We start from the raw sequence: 16,812 nt of genomic DNA, 5'->3' as shown, positions 1-16,812 counted from the left end.
CATCATAAATAGGCTGGGCATGGTGGCTCATGCCTGTAATCCCAGCACTCTGGGAGGCCAAGGTGGGCGGATCACGAGGTCGAGAGATTGAGACCATCCTGGCCAACATGGTGAAACCCCGTCTCTACTAAAAATACAAAAATTAGCTGGGCGTGGTGGTGTGTGCCTGTAGTCCAAGCTACTCCAGAGGCTGAGGCAGGAGAACCACTTGAACCCAGGAGGCGGAGGTTGCAGTGAGCCCAGATCACGCCACTGCACTCAGCCTGGCAAAAGAGTGAGACTCTGTCTCAAAAAATAATAATAATAATAAACAATCATAAGATATAACTACAGATCTTCATAAAATCTTGTTTAATTCAACATTTTTTAACCTCTACTAAATAATTTCCTAACAAAATATAAATTATCACAATTGCAAAGTTGACTCAAGAAGAGATGGGAGCTGGGTGCAGTGGCTTATAACTGTAATCCCAACAATTTGGGAGGCCAAGGCAGGAGGACTGCTTGAGGCCAGGAGTTCAAGACCAACCTGGGCAACATGGCAAGACCCCATCTCTTAAAAAAAAAAAAAAAAAATTAGCCAGGCATGGTAGTATACACCTGTAGTTGTAACAATTTGGAAGGCTGAGGCAGGAGGATCACTTGAGCCCAGGAGGTTCAAGGTTACAATGAGCTATGATCATGCCACTATACTCCAGCCTGGGTGACAGAGCAAGACACCCTGTCTCCTAAAAACAAACAACTCAGAAGAGATAGGAAACCTGACTGAATCAATAAGCATATGAGAAATTGAGGTTCTTAAAGAACTCGCCCTAAAAGTCCTTAAGTCCTGAGAGAAGAAGGGGGGGGTATTGGTAGAGAGGGAAAAGAATGGAGCAGAACGCGTTAGTTAAGACACACAGAAGTGGCTAGGCACAGTGGCTCATGCCTGTAATCGCAGCACTTTGGGAAGCCGAGGTGGGCAGATCACTTAAGGCCAGGAGTTTGAGACCAGCCTGACCAACATGGCAAAACTGCATCTCTACTAAAAATACAAAAATTAGCCAGGCGTGGTGATGTCCACCTGTAATCCCAGCTACTTGGGAAGCTGAGGCATGAGAATCACTTGAATCCAGGAGGCAGAGGTTGCAATGAGCTGAGATCATGCCACTGCACTCCAGCCTGGGCAACAGACAGAGTCTCTCAGGAAAAAAAAAAAAAAGATACAAAGAGGTGAACTAGTTTTAAGGTTAAATGGCTCTCCTAATAAATACAGGTCTAAGAAAACTGCATGTACAAAGTTGGAGGGTTAGGTAGAGGGTTGTTGCTACTAGAGTGTAAGTGGAAGATAAGAGATTGTTTTAGTAAAAAAGTTAACTTTGCCCAAAGAGAGATCTAGCCTTTGCCTTCAGTCCCTGGCAGGTAATCTCTAACCCCCTGAAATGTCCTGCCTGATGAAATTATCTTTGTTTGCCTGGGGACTTGAGCCAAGCTAGATAGTCTGTGTCAACAATCTGATTTACAGTGGGAGCTCTGGGTCACACAGTCTCAGATCAACCTCAGGAGGAGCTGTCCTGGAGACTGAGGTCTACCATGTGGCCGGTGAACCACATCTATGTGACAGAGACTGACTCAATAAAAATTCTAGACACCAAGGTTTAGGTGAGATTCCATGGCTGGCAATATTTTGTGCACACTGTCACACATCACTATCAGGAGGTGTTAATGATGTCCATGACTCCACTGGGAGAAGACAACTGGAAACTCCACATCTGGAACTCTCCTGGACTCTGCCCTGTGCATCTTTCCCTTGCATGATTTTAATCTGTATCCTTTCACTGTAATAAACATAACTGTGAGTATAACAGCTTGCAGTGAGTTCTGTAAATTCTAGCAAATTATCAAACCTGAGTGTAGTTTTAGGGAATCTTGATCTTACAAGTGGCATCAGAAGTGAAAGGAGTCTCGTGGATTACTCTCTAATTTTATAGCCAGCATCAGAAGTGGGATCACTTGAATGACCCTGGCTTACTAAAACAGGTGGTTTGCGAAGAGGGAGGATGAGAAGGTGGGAATTGATAAACCTTTAATTCTTGGATGGGTACCAGTCATGGCATGGTTACATAACTGCAGCTGTAGTTACTAGAGGTAAAAATTACCAATGGAATTTAGAAATGGTAGACCCAATTCCCGAGGAGTTGAACCACCAGATAAATAAGGAAATGCAAACTAATAAGAGAAAAAGTAGGCCAGGCATGGTGGCTCATGCCTATATACCAAGCACTTTGAGAGGTCCTGGAGGAAGGACTGCTTGAGCCCAGGAGTTGAAGGTCAACCTAGGCAACATAGGAAGTCTTCATCTCTACAAAAAAATAAAAAATTGGCCAGATGTGGTGGCACATGCTTGTAGTCCCAACTACTCAGGTGTCTAAAGCAAGAGAACTGCTTGAGCCCAGGAATTCAAGCCTTCAGTGAGCCACTGCACTCGAAGCCTGGGCAATAGCATAGGACCCCTCTAAAAAAAAAAAAGTTAATGAAACAATTCTTTTGTTACTGCTACGTGTACTAGCTAAAATGAAAATACAACAGAATGTTAGGACAGATCCTGACACCAGGCCAAGCTCAGATTTCAGCCAGTCTGGGCTACAGTCACTAGTCTCAGGGTCACTCCAAAAGGAAAAATTATGCTGGAAATTAGATAGCATGTCTGTGACCTCCAGTTACAAGGAGGTAGTCCAGGTATGAGAATGACAAAACCAAGAAACTACTGAAACCAGGGATTATAGTACAAATTGTCTCATTTTGTTGATCAACACTATCAGCTTCTGGAATAAAAACCTTTACTAAAATGGACTGTGACAGTGATTGACTTAGAGGCACAGTCTTTGGTTTTTAATGCTGTAGAATGAAAGAATGTGTCTAGGTTGAAACGAGACCCACAGCTCACTATTGCACAACCAGAGAAGGCTATACATGATCCAGACACACCAGCAGGTTATTCCCAAGGGGACAACTAGCCCAGTGGACTAGATATAAAAGTCACTGTAAAGTGTGTTTACCTTGAAAAGGGCAACTATCCTCCTCCTCCTCCTCCTATAAATGCCAAATTGAACTCCCCAGAATAAGCAGCTGATAAGCTTCTTATGCAAGCTGCACTGGACTGACATGATGATGGGATAGTCAGTAGATGACTATGAGTGACATGACTATGACTCAGTATGCATCATGGTATATGGTAAATACTGTGATTGAGGCGGCCCCTTTTGCATGGGCACTCCCATGTAACCTTACTGCTGTAAAATCTAGCAATAATCTGAGAAGCCTTAACAGAAGTATTATCTAAGCTTCCCCTTTATGGGTCTTAACAGATGCTAAGAAAATTAGTTAAGTCTTAAGGAAACACGGAAATAGTAGAGGTCAAGGAATTTATCCCAGGAAGATGGAAATCTATAGATGGTTGTTTTAAAATGGGATGAATAAATTGAACATGGATGGAGTTGAAACGAAGGTCTTAATGTAGCATTACCATGGGACTGGATAGACCAATGAGAGCCCCAGCTAGCTCCCAACATTAAAGGGCCTTAAACTAACTATGCTGTATTTTACCCCAGTTTTGGAAGATTTAAAAAGCCAGGGAACAATAATGACAATAAGCAACCTGACCTCAAATTGCCTGGGGCAATAGTCTGGCAGATTACTCAAGATGAAGACAGAGAGGTCAACCAGCAGCTGGGGAACTAAGGCAATATACACGTGTGGGTAAAAATGCCAGGGGTAGATAAGAGACCTTACTAGAACTCCTTGACAGGGAGGCCCCCTTGACAGGGAGGCCCATAATTCTAAATCTTGTTGAAGTCCTAACTGGTGTTAAGGTTAAATTAAAAGGTGACAGCTGATGGGATTAGGGTAAAAATTTACATTAAAACTGGAATGTCTCAGCTGCCTTTATGTGAAGTGGTTACCTCTTCATTACCTGAATGTACTATTGGGATAGACAGTATGTTTGACTGAAAAGTACACCTGTCTAATACTGTAAAACAGAAAGCATGTAAGTTCACCTTGAGGCCAGTGTTGATGAGAAATGCTAACTAGGAACCACCAGAACCGCCCAGGGCCTCAGAGGTTGTTAATTTTGGACAGTATAAGGTATTGCCTGATGAAATTACCTGTTGGACAAAAAAAAGATTACCATTTTAATGAAGAATTAGACAATGGAGTGCTGGTGCCAATGAATTCTTTGTACAATAATCCTGTGTGGCCTATGAAAAAAGCAGATGGCTCATGGAGACTAACAGTGAACTATGAAAGCCTGAAGTAGTTCCGCCATAGCATCAGCAGTTCCTAATATGGTCTCAACAGTACAAAAAACATATAAAATATATAGCAGGGCAAAGGAAAACAGTACTCAGGGACTAATCTTGTGAATTTTTTTTATTTTACCTCCATCTTCAAAAAGAGCCAACCACAATTTGCCTTTGAGTGGGAGAGATCCCAATTTACACTTACTCTATCACCACAGGGTTATTTCCACTCACCAGCTTACCGTCATAATTTGGTTAGGAGAAATTTAGAGTTGATTTGGGTCCCCACATGTAATAATATAGTATACTGATGATGTCATGATACTATCAGAAACTGAAGACCAAGGCAGGACTAATTTCAATGCAATGGCGATAAAAAGTTTGGGGAATTAGGGGAAAAAAGCAGCAATGACATGTGACCAACAGGAGCTGGCTGATAAATCCAGCAAAGGTCTAAGGGCGTGCCTAAATGGTGAAAAAATCCTTAGAAATAACCAGAACAGGAGCATCCTATGACACTCAACAGAGAAAGAAAAATATACTGCTGTAGCCACCTACCCCAGCACTAAATAAAAAGCCCAGTGTTTGGTTGGGTATATCCGTGTTTTGAAGGACACATATTCCATATCTGGGAATACTGCTGCTCCTATCAATAAAACTCCCTAAAAGAGGCCTACATTTCAATGAGGCCTAATCAAAGACAGGCTGTATCTGAACTGCAGAAAGTAGTCTCTCTCAATACTTTACGGCCCTATAATCCACATTCCGCCATGATTTTGGGAAGTGTCAGCAACACATACTAATGCAGACTACAGCTTATGGGCAAAACCCTATGAGTGCCACCCAGTAGCAACCACTAGGATTTTTGGACCAGAAGATGTCCGGATGCCACGGTACAATGTACAACACTGGAGAAAAAAACAGCTACTACAGGCATTAACTGAGACTGAATCTATGACTGAAGGACATAAAATAATCCTGAAATTCAAAATAGCCATAATATCTTAGGTGATGTCAGAGAAACACTAATAAGGAAGGCAGTGTCCAGAAGAGTTCCCTATAAAATAGAAATAGTTTGTGCAGGATTTACAACCAGGAGAATGCAAAGAGGTACTCATTACACTTAAAAGCAGGTAGCTTCTTTTTCCCTAAGGCTGACTTTGAAACTACCTGAGGAGCTGCTGATCCTGTCATCAGATGGGTGCTACACTATAAACTACTTTCTATTAATCAGTAAAGAGCAGTTTGGTTTATGGACAATTCCAAGATGAATGCACAGCATCTTGTTTGGAGGGCCACTACTCTGATTACAGAAAGTAAAAAATCAACTCAGCAGGCATGTGATTTTCCCCTATGTTTGGGTTTTCACAGAACTCTGCAGTTGGTGTCAGAAGTGATGGTGATCTTGTGGACTGTTTTGTAACTCTGAACAAACGATGAAGAGAAAGACACTGGTAAAATTCAATAATGTATGTTATACTTGCAACTGCCTTTGCAAAATTATAACAGTGAGAGAAACCTAACACAACTGACTCCACCTTGCTTCTAACCTCACAAGCTGTCTTTGCTCATTCCCATATGTGGGCCAACCTAACTATGGGAGGAATTTATTTTATGGTTTAAAGCAAGGATAATAGTCTCTTCCTGAAACTAATACCCTCCTTGTTCAGGGACTGAAACCACCTTTGTGAAGCTAATGAAAGGCTGTAAGGTTAGAATTACAGTAGGGGCCTAAATTCTGCTAAGATTTAGGCATAAACAGCAACCATTGTTCCCTGTCTTGTTTTTTATAATTGCTTATTGCTCAGGAGTCACTAGCAAGTGGTCACAAGATTTCTAACTTCCCCTATAGATAAGATGACTATTGTGAAACCTACGACTAGTGTTTGAGATATTTTTCAGACTTTGCATTCTGCTGGACTAACTGATACCACCCAGGCTGGTGACCCATACCAAGAGACTAATTCAACTGGTCCTGTGACCCCCTACTCAGGAAGTGACTCAGCATAACTCACTGCACAAAGACAGTTTTGACACCTCTATGATTTCATCCCTGACCCAACCAATCAGCAACACCCATGCCCTAGCCCCTGCCCACCAAACTACCCTTTAAAAACCCTCATCTCCAAATTCTCAAGGAGTTGGAATTTGAGAAATATTTCTCAAATATCTCCCATCCTCCTTGCTCAGCCACTCTGCAATTATTAAACTCTTTCTCTGCTGCAACTCCTGCTGTCTCAGTATACTGACTTTTTCTGGACAGGGAGAAAAGGAGAATCTGGCTGGGTGATAACATACTGAACACTTAAACTCTGATTACTGTTAAGTATTTTTTTTAATGGGGGTCAACTATACTTTAGCAAAATAACCCTGGCAGCAATACAGACAGGATGAATTTGACAGAGTAAACCTCAAAGTAGGGAGAATAGTTGTAAACCTGTTGTAGTAATGGGAGCCTGGCTTTTAAGTCCAATGATATGGTTTCTGCAACAGTCCATCCAGAGAAAATAAAATGAAAGCATGAACAAAAGAGAAGAAATGTGTGATATTTTAGTATATATTTGTTCTGGTCTTTGTCCCTATTCCTGGCATACAATTCCTAAAACCCTCAGAATCTCTGAAATAAGTATATTTTTGTATGTTAACAAAATGACCAATAGCTGGGGACTCCCAGACCCATCAGGATGGGTGCTGGCTGCCAGGCAAACCAACCAGATAATTAAAGACTTGGAACTTTCAGCCCTACTTCCTAACCTAGGAAGAGAAGGGCTGAAGGCTGAGATGATCACAAATGATCAACAATTTAATCATGCATCCCTACATAATGAATCTCCATAAAAACCCGAAAGAGCAAGGGTTGGAGAGCTTCCAGGTTACTGAACATGTGGAGGATAAGGCATCTACCACAGAGGGTTGTGGAAACTCTGTACCCCTTCCCACATACTTCACCCTATGCATCTCTTCACCCAGTTGTTCATTTGTATTCTTTAAAATATTGTTGAGCTGGGCATGGTGATATGCACCTGTAATCTCAGCTACTGGTGAGGCTGAGGCAGGAGGATCATTTGAGCCTAAGTTTAAATCCAGCCTGGACAACATAGCAAGACCTAATCTCTTTTAAAAAATTAAATAAAAAAAAAATTAAATAAAATATTGTCAGGTGGGACACAGTGGTACACATCTCTAGTCCCAGGTATGCGGGACACTGAAGTGGGAGAATCACTTGAGCCCAAGAGCTTGAGTCCAGCCTGAGCAACAGAGTGAGATCCCATCTCTTCAAAAAATAAGAAAAATTCTCTTTCTCCATATATATACAGTTAAACAAAAATTACAGGAGGACATTGTTCTGGACTAAGCTCCTGCACTAGACCCCAACAGATCAGACTAAAAATCAAAATACAGACAGAACCAGAAGCAGCATATAGTTCTCTTCCCCTTTGGGGCCACTGCTGAAGCAAGAGTGGCCAAAATAAAGTTTAATCCCTTTGTAACTTCTGACTGAAGCAAGAACCACAAAAGGTGTTTCAATGCACCTTCCCACATTTATAGGAAGATCATGTCTTCCCCTCTTTCCTAAGAGCTAAGACAGAAGTACAGCGCTCATTCCACGCCCATCCAAAAGGATGATAAATTTCAGATTGTGCGAGGACACTATAAAGGTCAGCAAACTGGCAATTTAGTCAAAGTTTGAAACATATCATCAACACTGAACAGATGCAGTGGGAAAAGGCTAATGGCACAACTGTCCATGTAGGCATTCACACCAGCATAGTGGTTATCACTAGGTTAAAACTGGACAAAGACCACAAAAAGATCCTTGAACAAAAAGTCAAATCTCACCAAGTAAGAAAGGAAAAGGCCAAAATACAAGGAAGAAACAATTGAGAAGATGCAGGAATAAAGTAATCTTATATACAAACTTCCATTGAAACTGTTGAAATAGAAAAAAAAAAATCAAAATGGAGTCCCTCATGCTGAGTTCATCAAACTGAAAATGAGTTATCAGACCATCCAAGAAATCAGGAGAGAGATAGCACCCTCATTTCCCAAATAAGCCAGTTTCAATTGGCATGATAATGAGGCTCCCTGTGTTTAACCCCTCCCCATTTTTTTCTTTTTTTTCTTTTTGGTAAACCTCTCCTATGGTGCTGATGTCTTTAATCCTTACAATAAAAGGTAACCTGAGGTAACCTGATGTTAGCCAATCAATTATTTCTCTATTGTTCTGCTCTGCTCCAGCCTTACTAGGAAAGTAACTTTGAAATGACCAACCACTTTTTATTCTTTGTTTTTGCTTTCCTCAGTCCCTCTCTGTCTATAAAACCAAGCTCCTCTGCTCAGTTCACTGAAACAATCTAAAATCACAAATAAAACCAATTAAGATCTTTAAATTGTTGTAACTACTGTAATTTGTAATAAATTGGCAGTAGTAAGTTAAATGCCTCCAAGTTCTGTGACCCATTCCAGCAAATGACCAAACTCAAGGAAGGGGTCGTGGGAACCGCCCCGCCTTGCCCCCAATTTACAGTCAGTCAGTCAGAATACCAGAGGCCAGGGGCCAAGCTCAGTGGCTCACACCTGTAATCCCAGCACTTCGGGAGGCTGAGAAGGGAGGACAGCCTCAGGCCAGGAGTTTGAGGCTGCAGTGAGCTATGACCATGCCATTGCATTCCAGCCTGGGTGACAGAGCAAGAACCTGTCTTTTAAAAAATATATGTATTTTTTTTTAAGTACCAGAAGGTGGGACTTAACGAATGGTATTTGAAGTGGAATGGCAGTTTGCAGGACTGAGCCCTTAACTTGTGGGACCTGACTCTAACTCTAGGTAGACAGCGACAGAACTGAACTCAATTACTGGACACCAAGCTGGCGAGAATCAGTCAATATGAGGGGAAACTGGTCACACACATGGTGACCGAAGTGCTCTGTGTTGTGTGGGTATAGGAGGAGGAAAAAAACAGTTTTTTTTTAAAATTATACAAGAGATAATAAGGACTTAGATATAAGTGGTAAAGGAAAATGGTAAAAGAAAGGGAAGGATAATGGTTAAACTTTGAGGTGGCAATGCCGCTGAAGCTATTCTTTAATGAGGAAAAGTATGACATCTTCCTTTTCTTTTTGCCTCTCACCATCAACTTAAAAAGCTATAAGAAATCTAACACTCAAAAAACGATCTGACTGCAGCTGTGAAAAAGGTAATCTAATGTCTTACTGAGACTGTTAGCAGACAATCTAAAATTTCAGCCAAGTTATAGGTTAAGACATTTCTGAACAAATTAAGAGTACAAAAATTTAATAAATATACTGTAAAGCTGTGTGAGATGCCTTGAAAAAGAACAAAAAGCACTACCTTTATATAGTCAAATTTGAGACATTCTGCATTCTATATTCTCTATACCCTATGGAAGAAAATGAGCATATGGGTTAAGAAGAGATCTGGAGTCTGACTACCTGTATTCAAATCCTGGTACTACCAATTACTATAAGACTTTGTACACATTACTACAGCTTTCTGTGAGTAGGCTCTCTTACATTTAAAACAGTCATAATACTAGTACCTAAACCTCATGGGTAGTTGGTATGAATTAAATACATATTCAGCACTCAGAAAAGTACCTGGCACAAAGTTAAGGCCGCAATAATTGTTGGCAATTAGGATTACTGTATCCCCTCTTTAAGAAGGCTCTAATAAACTTCAATGAATTCAAATGAATTAAAAACTCTAAGAAATCATATCATTAAGAAACACATTTAAGTGTGGTTAACCCAAGTTCTCTTACATATTTTTGGCAATAGATTAATAAAATCTATTCCCATCCAGCCATAAAAACTGTTGTTTGAAAAACACTTTGGAAAATTCTGGACTATGGGTGACACCATCTTTTTACTTGTAATAAACAGATGCCATGGAAGCTGGAGAAATTTACTGAAGGATATTGTTACACAACTGACTAGAAATTTTAGTACAGTTCCCAAACCGTTCATATGAAACACACTCACAGTAAATGAATACTACTGAATTCTGAGGGTACAAGGCTAAAATACAAAGGTATGTATCAGAGGGTCAGTAACTCTGCTTAGTTGTTCATAAATCCCTAGCTTTTCTACAAATTTTATATGTAACATGAAATCAGTGTACTTATGATTTGATGTTTAAAGGAATACTGCTTTTGTAGATTACAGCCAAAAATACTATAGGACACCAAGAAAAAGCTTATTTGAATCACAGGAGTAGCAAACAAATGAATAATATAACTCCATTCTTGTAAACCCAAACCTACAAAATGATACATTTTAACAAACATTCATAAGACAATTAGATATAAATGTGGAAATCTTTAAATAATTTACCAAAACATATATTGCTCAAGAAATTAAAATATGTAAAATTTAGATTTAAAAGATTAAGAGACAAACGTATAATCAATATTTGCTTTAAGACGAAGAATGACTTTACAAGCACTTTTTATAGTATTTCCTGGTAAGTAATTATTATTTCTGTACCTATGTTCTTTGTGTTCCAATAGCTGACAGTCTCTACATGTCAATCTATCACATGTTTCACAGAAAAGTTTCAACTGTTCTTGTTTGTGTACAGGGCAGAAAACAGGGCGTTGACCAGATGCTCCGACAGACTCTGTAGCAAAATAAAACAAATATTTTTTAACCAAACATACAATTTTTGTCTAGTTTTCTAAATTCCTATTGATGTTGCTATCCAAAGTTTATAAAGAATAAGTAGAAAATGCTACAGGGGCAAAAGAGGGAGGTTAATCATTGTAATGATTACAATGCATCTATCTTACCTGAGACATCTTCTTTCTTCCTGATCAAGTGATCTTTAGTAAATTTTACTCTTTGATGTGCTTCGATACATGTCTTACATAGCCACTCTCCACATTCTACACAAAAGCCAACTGCACTTGCATTGTCTTCACAACTAGTACATACCTAAAAGAGGAAATAAGCACTAATCTAAATTAAATACATAAAATGTAGATCCAAAAAATAAAAAAAAACTTGCTCTTAAATATACTATTTCACTGTACACAGAATAAAATTATTTTGTTATCCATTTATCTTCAACAAAATCCTTTTCCTTACAGATCATTCATGTAGGTAAAAATCTAAGGCTGAGAACACAAAGTCTGTGCAGATTTGACTCTGTTTTTTTTTTTTTTGTTTTTTTTTGTTTTTTTTTGAGACAGGTTCTCGCTGTCACCCAGGCTGGACAGCAGTAGTGCAATCATGGCTCACTGCAGCCTCAACTTCCTGGGCTCAAGCAATCCTCCGACCTCAGCCTCCCAAGTAGCTGGGACTAAAGGCGCACGCCACCACGCCCGGCTAGTATTTTTATTTTTTGTACAGATGGGGGTCTCACTATGTTGCCCAAGCTGGTCTCCAATTCCAGGGCTCAAGCAATCCTCACACCTCAGCCTCCCTAAGTGCTGCGATAACAGGCGTGAGCCACCATGCCTGGCCCAAATTTGACTTTTTTTTTTTTTGTCTATCTACTGTGTCCCAGGCTTCTTTATTTATGAAAAAAGTGATACATGATGTGGGATTAAAATCAAGAGCATCATATTTTAAGTAATAGCTTTAGTCTCATTTAACTAAGTTTGAGAGTATATAAGAAAGCTATCTTTAACTTTCTATTTGAAACAGGAATCCGTAGCAGAACCACCCTAAATTACTTAACTATCCAAACATGTTTTTCTTATAATTTACAGTTTGATATCAAGATAGGAATATAAAGAAAAATTGAGAAGCATACCTGTTCTGATTTTTCATCAGAACTGCTAGGAGCTTCAGATGTGTCTTTCACAAAATAATTATCCACAAGGTCTATCTGTCTGCATTCTTGGCGGCATACTGGGCACCGTATTACACCAACTACAACATAAAATAACAACATTTTAAAATATTCTTCAGGAATAAAGAAATTGTGCATAATGTCCATATGGAAACATTAATTCATCACAGAGAAGACCAAAGAAATGAGCATCAAGAGTTCAGTAAAATAACCCAGCGAGTTATTCCATTTGGGTAAAAGTGATACTCTATTTAGGAAAAGAAAAAACAAGCATTATGATGCCTCCCAAGAAGTGCTTCCTCATTACAATATGTGGTTAGCTGAATAATTGCCCCAAAAGAAATCCAGATCCTGATCTTTGTAAACTATGAATATTAATTTACATGGTAAAAGGGACTTTACAGATGTGATTAAGGCTCTGGAGATGGTTTGTCCAGCGGGTCCTAAACGTGATCAAGTGACCTTATCAGGGGGAGGAAGAAGAAAATAAGACTACAGAAGAGTGGAAGGCAATTATAATAACAATGGACGCAGGGAGTAGAGTGATGCGCTTTACAGATGAAGGAAGAAGCCAGAGGCCAAGAAAGACAGGCAACCACTAGAAGCTGAAAGAGACAAGGAAATGGATTTTCTCCCAGAGCCACCAGAAGGAACCAGTCCTGCCACCACTTTTGACTTTAGCCCAATGAAAGGGATTTCAAACTGCTGGCCTCCATAATGGTAAAACAGTAAGACAGGTGCTGTTTTAAGACACCAAGTTTGTGGTAATTTTGTTACAGCAGCAACAGAAAACTAATATACAATCTATCATCTTATAAATTCTGACTTGGTTAGAGATACTTGAATACATGCTATTATGAGAAGAAAGATCATCTGTACTTTCACCTGCTAGTGTTCTAGGACTTATCAGAATGGATAAACTGTTGAGGTAACACATAGAGGCTAAATAACTAAAAACAGCACCAGAGTCAACATAACAAACTGACTACATGTCAGCCATGAAATAGAGGATACAGCATAAATGACACAATCCACACCTTCAAGAAGGATTCTATATTAGTATATAATTTTTATAGTTTATAATGTACACAACTACAGAAAGCACCAAAGACTGGGATATAAACCAAGTCCCCACGAGTTGTGTAGTACATAAACTGTAGTACCTTATATAGTTATTCTGATGGAAAATGAAAACATAATTAAAATTATCATTCTAAAAGAAGGGTGAGGTGGCTCATGCCTGTAATCCCAACACTTTGGGAGTGGGACGATCACTTGAGCCCAGGAGTTTGAGGCCAGCCTGGACAACATAGTGAGATGCCATCTCTAATTTTAAAATAAAATAATTAAAATTTAAAAATAACTACTGTTATATATTTAAAACAAAATACTGTCCTTATCAATACTTCCTCTTTATTTTACCAAAAACATGGTATAAAAATAAATAAAAAGAGCCGGGCGCGGTGGCTCACACCTGTAATCCCAGCACTTCGGGAGGCCGAGGCGGGTAGATCATGAGGTCAGGAGATCGAGACCATCCTGGCTAACATGGTGAAACCCTGTCTCTACCAAAAATTAAAAAAAAGTCAGCCGGGTGTGGTGGCACACGCCTGTAGCCCCAGCTACTCAGGAGGGCGACAGGAGAATCGCCTGAACCCAGGAGGCGAGGGTTGCAGTGAGCTGAGATCACGCCACTGCACTCCAGCTTGGGTGATAGAGACTTGGTCTCAAAAACATAAATAAATAAATAAATAAATAAAAAGATCTTGGTCAAAGGAAACACAAAAACAATTTTTCAAACCAAAGGGAGAAATAGTAAAGTGAAAAGAAAGGGGAAAAGGAAAAATATTTTCACATTTGGGAAAGCATGACTTAAAAACCTCTTGAGAAAGTGTATTATATAAAACTACAAAGAAGATAAGTATAAGTAACTGTAGAGACAAAGATATGAGAGCAACTAACTCTTCTTAGAGTGAATCAGTTAAATTTTCACCAAAAAGATAACACTTAATAGGGTCTTGAAGAACGAACATGAATATACTAGTGTGCAAGAAAGGGTTTACTTGGTAGGCCTGGGTTGCTCAAACGCTGCACATTCCTACTTAAGAAAGGCCTGTCTTCAGGACTGGCCCTTTACAGGTTCCTGGGAGATGACCTCTGAGCCCGTGGAAAATTCTGCCTGATAAGAGTATTTTTGTATACCTGAGGCTTTAAGCCATACCATGTTTGACCTCTGGGTGCACTGGTGTCCAAGTAGCTGATTACCAGTCCTGTGGGGGCTGCGTGGCAATGAGACTGATCTCCAAAACTTAGACACCAAGGCTCAGGTGAGATTCCCTACTTGGCAAACTCCCAGTGTATTGTCCCACATTGTTGCTGGGGACATCTGAAAGCATGGGTCTGCTTTCTCTTGGACTTTGCATCATGTACCTTTTCTCTTTGCTGATTTTAATCTGTATCTTTCAACTATAATGTCTTCAACTATAATAAAATGTGACCATAATATAAAAAATTTTCTCAATCCTATGGGTCCTTCTGGTGGATTACTGTTCCTGAAGCCAATCTTGGGGGACCCCCAACTCAACTAAGAAAGAAGGAAACTGATAATAGCAAGTACAAGTTTACAAATTATAAGAAAAAAGAATAGGAGGCTACAAAAGATAGCAGAAAATATATCTATCTTTCCTTCTATCCATATGTATATAATTACATCTATGTAAAATACTGAGAAAATTAATGAGAAATTTGCAACATCTAAATGAAGGAATATTTTTGTTGAAAGACACAAAAGATGGAGAGACATTCTATGTTCTAAGCAAGATTCAACGTTCTGAAAGTATCCATTCTGTGTAAATAAATTATTCCATACAGCTCTATGTTACACTTTCTGAAACTCAACAAGTTAATTCTCAGATTCTTATAAATTTCCAACTCAATCTAGCCGGCTGACATCACAGCTTATGAAGACAAAAATTCATCTTCTTCTTAAGTCTAAATCCCCACTAAAATGATATTAAGGAATTTAGAGGATTAACACAAGATCCAAAAAATGAGGGTGAAGGAAGGAGCAAGGCACATATATCAGTACACAAGCAACTTTAGCAAATTTAGATGAAAAAGAATAATTCAACAATGCAGAAGAAACCCAGTCCATAGTACACAGGAATGACAAGATACACCTGAGTTAAGACTTACTTGCTGAAAAAAATTTCAGAGAAGCTTGGAATTCAGCCACAAGGCATGAAGAAGTCCCAAAGAGACACAAGGGAATACATGCAAGTCTACAGACATCAGCAAATCCCACTCCTATACTGACTACTTACCTCTGACGGATTACTCAGTAGCCAGGGTGTCTTACCCCCAAAACAAGAGTTGAAGGTTCTTTAGGGATCTTGTTGCTATCTGCTTCTGTATTTATCAATAAATCTTAAAATTACATAAATATCTGCTCTAAAAATGAGAGCTGGCCAAGTATAGTGGCTCACACCCGTAATCCCAACATTTTGGGAGGCCAAGGCAGGCAGATGGCTTGAGCCCAGGAGTTCAAGACCAGCCTGGGCAACATGGCAACACCCCATCTCTACTAAAAAGACAAAAATGAGCCAGGCATGGTGGTGTGCGCCTGTAGCCCCAGCTACTTGGGAGGCTGAGGTGGGAAGATTGCTTGAGCCCAGGAGGCAGAGTCTGCAGTGAGCTGAGATTACACCACTGTACTCCAGCCTGGGCAACAGAGTGAGACCCTATCTCAAAAAATAATAATAAATAAAAATAAAAATGAGAGCCACTTTACATTTGAGTATGTATTCCCCTTATAAGTAGTGTATATCAGATGAGTGTGCTCCAGACTTAATCACTCAGTACTAGTCGCTATGAAGAGTTCTGATCACTATACAAAAAAACTGACACCCAGACTCTAAAACCAAAGCTACTGACCAGTTTTATGCATAATGTCCCTAGAACTGATTTCATCAATTCAAAGCTCAAGTTCTAAGAGACCCATTCATACTTATTGAATTAGTTTCTTTTAAATGTAAATTTACTAACATTTTTATTTGGGTATGAGGGGTCAGTGGGAAATGAGATTCTTCTAAAAGGCTAAAATACACAAGTCTACAAAGTAGTTTGTCTTTACAATGTTAAGTGGAATTTAGTTTCAGTAAGTTGACTGGTGGACTTCCATTCAAGATGAGTGATTAAGCAGGTGTGGAAAGACCAACTGATTCCCTGAACTCAAATACAGAAATGGCTAAAACATAACAAATTAAAAGTGTATTTTGAAAAATACTTAATTAACCCTGGAAGGAAGAAGAAAATATTGTGAAGTGCCAGAAACAAAAAGAAAACTCAAAGCCCACGTGGTGAGGAACTGATGCATGTGGGTCACAGGAGTTATTACAGTACCACTGTTGGGAACAGGAAAACAAAGTTTAAAAGGTGAAACTCAACCCCTTCATAAAGCATGGAACTCCCAAACAATCTATGAACTCCCTTCATAAAGCATGGAGCAGAGCATGAAGCGGGCTTTTACTGTCCTACAGCCTGAAACCCTTGTCGGTCCTAGAGAACCCCAAAAAAGCTGTATGCATAGATATAAATATATAACCAAAATCCGTACCATCTGTACAGGATACAGAAATGCCAAGTCAAGAAACTAATAAAAAAAGTCGTCTGTAACCTTACAAACACAAAACCATCTCATGAGAACACCTCCCAATCCAG

General features: G+C 39.4%; 1 protein-coding gene across 4 annotated transcripts in view; it reads right to left on the bottom strand.

Annotated features, from left to right (window-relative positions):
- Positions 1–16,812, bottom strand: part of TRIM33 (tripartite motif containing 33) — a 124,118-nt gene that overhangs the window by 59,436 nt on the left and 47,870 nt on the right. For all 4 annotated transcript variants that reach the window (XM_012500551.2, XM_030824795.1, XM_030824796.1 and 1 more), the window contains exons 2-4: positions 12,055–12,173; positions 11,087–11,231; positions 10,785–10,917 (exon numbers count right to left, since the gene is read on the bottom strand). In XM_012500551.2, the coding sequence (XP_012356005.2) occupies positions 10,785–10,917; positions 11,087–11,231; positions 12,055–12,173 (397 nt within the window). The remainder of the gene's footprint in view (positions 1–10,784; positions 10,918–11,086; positions 11,232–12,054; positions 12,174–16,812) is intronic.

Source organism: Nomascus leucogenys, chromosome 12 (assembly GCF_006542625.1).
Source record: "Nomascus leucogenys isolate Asia chromosome 12, Asia_NLE_v1, whole genome shotgun sequence".
Lineage (NCBI taxonomy): Eukaryota > Metazoa > Chordata > Mammalia > Primates > Hylobatidae > Nomascus > Nomascus leucogenys.
The sequence above is the reverse complement of the archived record's forward strand: the minus strand, read 5'-3'. Positions and strand labels throughout refer to the sequence as shown.